This window comes from Sparus aurata, chromosome 7 (assembly GCF_900880675.1).
Source record: "Sparus aurata chromosome 7, fSpaAur1.1, whole genome shotgun sequence".
Classification (NCBI taxonomy): domain Eukaryota; kingdom Metazoa; phylum Chordata; class Actinopteri; order Spariformes; family Sparidae; genus Sparus; species Sparus aurata.
The window spans coordinates 6,207,117-6,215,531 of NC_044193.1; the positions used below are offsets into that span (position 1 = coordinate 6,207,117).

Here is an 8,415-nt window from a genome sequence, read left to right on the forward strand (position 1 = left end):
AGAGTTGAGGGAGGGTCAGGAAACCCTAGCAGTAGCATGAGACTAGTTTACGCATACTGTCTAGTTTTATCACACAACCACTGCAGTATAATAAGATCTATGGTGAGTGTATACATTTTTTTTTTTTTTAACTTCAGAAGAAACAGTCACCCAAATGCAGAAACCAAATTACAAAACGTCTCTCTAAGCAATATGCAAACAAGGTAATCCATGTCATAAATGCGTTTGTCCTGAAAAAGAGGCACTCAAGTTTAATATGTTAAGTAAATATATAGTTTTTGAGATAACTGTAATGTATTTGTGTCAATGTACACTAGCCAACACTCATCTTCACTGCATCTCCAGCAGCTTACGTAATCTTTATGAGGAGCGGTTTAAATTTTCCTTACGGTTGCTCGTGCAGGTCAAACGTGCTTCTCGTGACTGTCTTTTAAATCGGGCCTTCAATGTCTGAGGATATTCTTTTGCATGATTACCCACTTTTCACGGGTATAGAGCGCTAAATGAAAAAGTTAAAGGAGTCTCTTGGTTTTTAGGACCTTTTCATGCAAGATGTGTTGTTTTTTTGGCGCACTGGATCCATATCTTGTGCAGACGGGGTATTAGCTTGTGCACATTAGATTTTTATCTCGTGGCTGTCTTAACCCGTGTCGAAAGGGTAATTTAGCGACACGAGCTCCTCTGTGTGTGGAGGCAGACTCCTGTCTGCACTGTTCAAAGCCACATTAACCACTTTGAGATCAGCTGCTGGGCCCCTGTTGCTTCCTCAGCCTTTATGTTCTCGGTGCATTATGAAAGAAGGTGGAATAGCACATGACCCCAGGTTTGCTGTGGCTGTGTGAAATATTTTGGGATGTTCACCATGTATGGGCTGAAAGTATAAACTAAAGACTATACAATTTGTATTTTGACATTGGACCCTTAGACTTAGACAACTTTATTAATCCTTTTGGGAGGTTCCCTCAAGGAAATTGAAGCCTATCCCAAGACAGGACCTCACAATCAGGGAGTGAAGCAAGACTTCATCGTGTCAGATGATATTGTAGTTTTGCATATTTTCAAATAAAGTAAAGTTTTGTTGATTAGATTATGACTCAGTTTACACGACTCAACCCTGCTGGAAAAACCAGCATAGCCCAGCACCAAAACCAGTCACTAGCAAGACCAGCATATGTTGTGTTTTGGTGCTGGTCTATGCTGCTTTCTCCAGCAGGGAAATTCATTTCGGGTTGAGGTTTGGGTGAATATATCTATGTGCATGGATATGTAATAAAAGTCATGAATCAATGAAAGTCAATGAAATATTCACAAAACACAAGATAAAAATGTTGATGTGTCACAGAAACAGTGAAACGCTCCAACCTCACAATATCCCTGAATTGTGTTGAGTAGTGCAATTTGATGTTTTGATTTGGTGCTTTTGTTCTGAAAGGATGCGACCGGAAGTTCTAAGTGTAGCGCGGAACACGAAAGTATTGGCTAGCATAGTTAGCTATTTACAAGTTTTAGCTAACGTGGGGGTTATAATTATTTAATGTGATACACGCCTTTACACTAGATGACAACACGGTTGTGTTGATACGTATAAAGTTTAATACCGTTTGGCTGTATTGAGTAATTCAAGACCGTTCTCTCGGCTTCATGACAGTTAGCTAAAGTAGTTACCGACTAGCTAACGTTAAGCTAGCTAGCTAGGCTAACTGTTGTCAATATCAGCGCGTACGTTTACAGCTCACAGGAAGCTCCGACACATCAACACTGAGTTATGCATGTTAGATTTAGGTCAGTTTTTTCTAAAGAATCGGATCCGAATATACAGGAATATTAAAATATGGATAAGCCCACTGTGGCAGATTTAATGTCAGATTCAGATAAATGCTACATCTGCCTTAGCCCCTTTGAGAAACAAGCAGTGGCCTCTGTGGAGAACTGTCAGCACGTCTTTTGTCTTGAATGCATTCTTCAGTGGTCCCAGGTAAACAAACACCTCACCTGCCACTCAATATATGTTAGTCCAGTTAGCAAGAGATGGTTAAAACAAAAATATGTATTTAAATTTCTGTCAAAAAGGTGTAAAAATCCCACTTTGGCAGTCAGATGTTTGCATGATCAATCAAACTTTATTGACACATCACCTTTCAAACAAGTCAATATGCAATTCAAAGTGTTTTACAAGTGATTGATAAGAAAAACAGGATATTAAAGACAAAAATGGATTTGCTAATATGGGTATATTAAAATAATAATAAAAAAGAATAAAATATAATGCAATGAATTAAAAGTATTCACAATAAACACAAAAAAATCATTATCATCATTATCTAGTTCATTTAAGCTGTAAAAGAAGTGTAACTACACCCCTTTAATGTATTTAAAAATGCATTTGAGATTAGAGCCGAATGATAAACCAGTCAACTAAATTATTCTGGAGTTTTTTTATCCAGCAAAAATGCTGTAAAAAGAGTTTTTCCCCTGTTAATTCTCCAACACTCTGTAGGCACAACGATCGATGGATTAATAAGGAAAACAGTGCAGTCCCATTTACAGATTCTCATGAAACTCCACTGTGGTACGTTACAGGACTTATAATTTCCTATGAATTAAATGTGAATCAAATTCTACAACACTCTCATTTCAGACAGCCAACACCTGCCCAGTAGATCGGATCACTTTTGCCTTCATCCATCAGAGACGGTGTCCCGGAGGGGACATTCAGAAGAAGGTGACTATTTGCAGTGTGCTAAAGGAAGCGTGATGCATCTTAATCTGCTATGACATTATGTGGAAACACGTCCCTGTTGGGGGCTGAACTGTTTGTGCTGCTGCAGATCAAAGTGAAGACACCGAAAAAGGATGCTGATGATGAAGATGAAGAGGAGGAGGGAAGCAATGCTGTTATTTGTGAGGAATGTGGACGCAGTGACCGCAGACACCGGCTGCTAGTGTGTACACGGTGTGATTCAGGGTACGGCATGACTATACACTCAGGTTTTTGTGTTGTTTCAGCTTATTTTGTCACAATTCTACCTTCAAATAGTCTTAATTGGGTCTTAAGGGAGGGATTTCATCGCAGAACTGTGGTTCTACTTTATGTTCCAGGCATCACATGCACTGCTTGACACCACTATTAAACACAGGCCCTGAAGGTGACTGGATTTGTCCTGAGTGTGCGGTCATACCTCAACAAACAGGTAAAGCTATATAGTTAACTAGGTAAGGCTACACTAAACAGGGGCTGTAGTAGTTCAATGATGATTGAATTGATGAAACATTAAAACAGAGATTTTGATAGATCACTGTTAGAAAATGTCCTTTTTTCTTTACGTCAAATCGTCCCTGTGAAGACAGCTACGTGCTGGAGGAGGAGATCAGTGATGGAGAACTAACCGATCTCCTCGCTGAAGTGGATGAAAGTGCGTCTACCAGCAGTCGCCTCCGACCCTCCACCATGAGTCGGCCCGGCAGCTCCACTGAGCGACGCCACAGCCAGAGGATCCAGAGCAGAGCCAGCAGCGATCCTGATCCTCGGCCCATGTCCTCCTGGGTATGTTCAACGTCACACACAGACAGATTATGAGTACAATACGTTATTCACGAAGATGGTTTCAGTCTTTGAGGATTTGAGATCTTCAGGAACAGCCGTAAGTGCTACTGAACTGTTCTCTGGGCTGTCAGAGATGAACAGGTATTTCTTTATCCCCCCCAAAAAAAAAAAAAAACAGATGATGTGCACTTTTACAAATAGCAGCAACCAATAACTTTACTCAGGTTTCTTCATTCTGAATTCACTGAAATAGATCAAATAAGCCGTGTGTACACTGAGATAAAGCCAACGCAGTAATTACAATTCCTAATTTTACACTGAACAGTTTGAGATCTGAGAAAGTATGTGAACCCTGTGTGTCTTATCAAAAAAGCTAAATACAGAAAATGTAAAGCAGAAAGATTTTATATATGTCGTTAACTTTCTCCATGAACATTATTCATTTAAATAACCTCAAATATGCAAAAAAAATAAGTGGAGCGAGAGAAAATTATCAGGAGCAGTTATCAGAGACTGGTTTCATTTTGTTCCACAGATTATGTGCCACACAAACTTATCACAGTCAGGGTGTTGCTGTGGCATTGAACCACATTTCCTGCTTCGCTTTTCTTGAACGTGCACTGTTGGCACTGATGCATAAAAACTGGGGCAGCTGCTCGTGTTGGTGGTTACAATCTGAAACAAGAATCATAGCCCCCCTTTTGGGTTTGTCTGTGTGGGTTTCTGCTGCTGCTGAAGATTTATTTTGTTCAGACATAACTGGTCTTGAAATATGGTAAACAGACTTTTTCTACAGCGCTTTTCCAGCCTGCTGACCGCTCAAAGCGCTTCACACCACTTGTCACATTCACCCATTCACCCACACATTCATACACTGATGGCGGAGGCTGCCATGCAAAGTGCCAGCTGATCATCAGGAGCAATTTGGGATTCAGTATCTTGCTCAAGGGTACTTTGACATGCAGCTGGGGGAGCCGGGGATTCAAACCAGCGACCTTACTATTACTGGACGACCCGCTCTGGGGCTCAGGCCTTTACCGGTAGTTTCCTGTTTATCTTTGCCAATCTTGTACCAAGCCTCCTCCGGGCTCTAAACATTCTTTGAAGGTGGTAGAGTTGCGGCTTCAAATGGCTCACAGTGACTGATACTGTTGACCTGCGTAGGCGTCGAGACGCATACAGCACTTTGTGTACTGACTCAAAGTTACCTGCGTGTAGCCACTGATCACTGACACTCATTAAGTTGTTTGTTTCTACTCTCTCAGCATGTACCTAAATACCTGTTAAAGGCATCGAAGCCTGCAGTCACAACAGGTGAAGCAGCTGCACCTCCTCATCACAGTGACACCAGCAGTGCTTCAGTCAGTAAGTTACCAACTGTCACATCATGTCCAGGTAGCTTTAAGAGTCTGTCGTTCTGTGATATTTGACATTATACATTTGTGTGTGATTGACAGGGTTAAAGACAAGAAAAAGAAGAAAGCGCGCAACTTGAGCTCCTGATGACAAGCAGTAGACGTATAGTTACTGTCTAATGAATGTCACAGCGGACAGCGACTGTTTAAAAAGTCCTGTTGACAGCCTTCAGAACATACATTAAATGGCTGTGATTGTCAGTGATAGTCTTTGTACTTGAAGTATTTGTTTCCCTGTGAACATTCAGCCTTAGAGCGGCAGTATGTGCAAAAACAGTCTCACACATATCCTCAATTTAAAATTGGGACACGTCTGGACTTCCTTGTGGTAAATGCACAACAATCATTTTTTGTCCATGTCATTCACCTTAGAAAGCATCACAGGAACTTTACACATAACTGATAAATGATCATTCGTGAATAAGGACCTGATAGTAAAGCTGCGTCTGCATGTTTCATCAATCCAGCAGTTAATGAGCATAAATCTTTGAGAGTCTTTTTCTCTTTCTTCTTGTTAATGATGTTGGTTCCACTGTAGCAGCTGTGTCTCATCACACAGCCTTGTTGTGACAGGAAATAATAACCTATTGAGAGTGAGGAGTTGTCGTCATGGTACAAAGCCCCTCCCTCGATCTCGCGGGATCTTCCCCCTCTCCGCCATGATGGCAGGATGCCGCCGGCAAAACACGATTGTTTACGTGTGTTCTTAACTCTGTAGTAGAGGAGGTTTTTACAATTCCGCACTGTTTTACCATGCCTGGTAGTCACTGCTGCGTTAAAAACTGCTTCAGTATTGCCTCTGCATTTACACTCGGGTACGTTCTCTAAAAATGTCTTTTTGTCAGTACAACGCTGTTTTCACCACCTGGAGGCTTGTAGATGGCCAAGTCCTGCACCCAGCCACAGCAGAAAGTCTCGTAACTTTCCAAAGACTTGTGGCTTTTAAACTCCTGCATTGTGTAGTAACTTACACCAAAAACAAGGTAACTGACGATGTCCATGTATGTGCATGGAGGTAAATGATCCAGGTCTCTGTGCCATTCCTCTGCAGGGAGCTCGTATGGGTCGATATTTTGGATTTCCGAGAGCTTCTCCAAATACCGCTGTTATGCGCTTGGTGTGAGCTTGTTCCTGTAAGGTCCCTTTTCTTTCGCCTTATCTTTTTGCATTGCTTTACTTTCTTCCTTTTCTTTCTCGTATTCGTAGATCCGTCTCTGTCCCGCCGAAATAATAAATGCGCAGAAATTAAAGAGCTCTGGACTGTTTAGTCGCGCCTCTGTGAAGTTCTGCAGGCGTTGCCCCTGACAACCGATAGCGTCTCCTACCATCATGGCCGACCGGCTCAGACCCCACCCAAATCAACCCAAATCAGCACGTGACTCCTCAATCTCAATAGCTGTTCACCTGACTGTCCTCCGAATCCTTTTTATAAACAACACTGCCATCTCCTGACAGAGAGGTAGACACATCTTCTCACCTGGCGCATGTGTCAGAAATGACCACATGGTGGCAGCATTGTGTTGCTCTCCAGCCATAAACACCAAGCGAGGGATCAGAGCCTCTCTGCTGCTGCTCTGTTATTTCTTTTTTACACTGATGTTGTTCTCTGTCCTTTGTTAAAACTGTTGTTGACTTTTTTATGTTTGGCATTGTTGTATACTTTTCTTAGTGTCAATAAATCCCATGAAAACACCAATACAAACAATGTCTTAGTCTGTCTCTCTGCATGGCTTTCTAACACTTCCTATATCATTTAGTCCATAAGCTTCTACTGCAGAAAATCTTGCTACTCTAACTGGAGTGCGTTACACAGGTATTTTGGATTGACAGTGTCATATTAACACACATTTAGTGCTGTAGTGAGTAATCACGGCTCCAGACTGTTGTATGTGCAATTGAGCCAAAAAAACTAAGACGCTGTGTGTGTGTGTGTGTGTGTGTGTGTCCATGTAAATGAAGGAACACTGTGGCTCACCACCGCCGAGTATGAGTAATGGACGACCTGCTGCACCTCCTCAGCCACTTATTGTTTAATTGACCTTTAAAAGTAGATTCAATTTTTCACATTTACACGTAAACTCAATAAGCTGTTGAGCAAGATGAGTTCTCTCAAAGTAATCCACCTCCAGTCTGCCATGTGGGGAGGGTTTTAATTATTTCTGAGAAAGAGTCTACAGCTGTGTACTGAGGGGCAGTGATGCTTTGAGCTAAAGGTAAAAATTATAGTAAATTACAGCTAATTACAGCAGTTCATCCTGGAGGACCATGAATGTCTGTATCAAATGTCTTGGCCATCCAATAGTCAAGACTGTTCACTCACACAATTGCAAATGTAAACCTCAAAGCTGAAACTACTGAACAGAGTTTGTTCTGACGATGATGCTACAAGAAAGTTTAAAAGTCACCAAAGTTCTTAAAAGTCATCCTCTGGGGATCATGAATGTCTGTCCAAAACTTCATGGCAATCCAGTCGACAGTAGTAGCGATACAGTATTTTACTAAAGGCTACAAATATCAGCCTCATGGTGGCACTGCAGGTAAAGTTGGGTTCATTCAGGAGTAAAGGTTGAGTGATTCATCCTCTGGGTACCATAAATGTCTGAGCCAAATTCCATCCCCTGGTTGTTGAGATATTTCATGAAAAAATGGAAATATCAACCTCATGGTCATGCGTAAGGAAAAGTCAGAGAGTCACCAAAGTCAGTAGGATTCATCTTCTGGGGATAATGAATGTCTGTACTAGATTTCATGGTAATCCATCAATAAATTGTGGAGGTACTCAAGTCTGGACCAAAGTGTTGGACTGTCAGACTGACACTGCCATCCAGCTGCTAGCATGACTAAAAATTAGGCTGTAAACGATCACGTGTCCTTTGTCTTAATCCAAAGTATCCTGTAACATCAGCATCAATCACAGTTAATTTAGTACAGGTACCATGATGTAGGGAGACACAGTCGGCAGACCTTCTGACTGTGTCGGGTTTATGAGATTGGCTCGTCTGCAGGATCCCCTCATCCCCGCCTCCCTCAGCATCACTGAGCCCCATCGCCTAGCAACACCAGCCTCAGCGGCTCCCGAGGATCCGGTCCAGCCGTTCCCCGAGAGGAGGCTGCCTCAGTCAGACACGCTCTGATCTGTTGCTTCTGGTCTTCATGACATTAAACACATCCTTTGATGTCAAGAGGCATCGCCCGTTGGAGCAGACGCTCAGTTTAAATCAGTTTCTGAGAGATGAGAGAGAAAAAAGACTAACATGAGGTCAGGAAATTGTTAAAATAACATGCTCGGCCGCGACCTCACGTCTGCTTGATGTGATCCCTGTGACATTACTGTAAAATTATTAGAGCTCATATGTAACCATGTTGATTCATCTCTGTGTGTGTGTGTGTGTGTGTGTGTGTGTGTGTGTGTGATTCAATGGGCGGGCACTTAACAAGCCTGCAGCTCATCTTGCC

General features: G+C 42.1%; 1 protein-coding gene across 1 annotated transcript; it reads left to right on the forward strand.

Moving 5' to 3' along the window:
• Window positions 1-1,233: 1,233 nt before the first annotated feature.
• On the forward strand, window positions 1,234-5,541 carry LOC115585460 (PHD and RING finger domain-containing protein 1-like). The gene is made up of 7 exons (XM_030423843.1): window positions 1,234-1,975; window positions 2,639-2,722; window positions 2,829-2,965; window positions 3,100-3,191; window positions 3,345-3,544; window positions 4,810-4,909; window positions 5,002-5,541. Exons 1-7 carry the CDS (start codon window positions 1,832-1,834, stop codon window positions 5,037-5,039), a joined length of 795 nt encoding a protein of 264 aa, XP_030279703.1. The 5' UTR covers window positions 1,234-1,831; the 3' UTR covers window positions 5,040-5,541.
• Window positions 5,542-8,415: the final 2,874 nt, after the last annotated feature.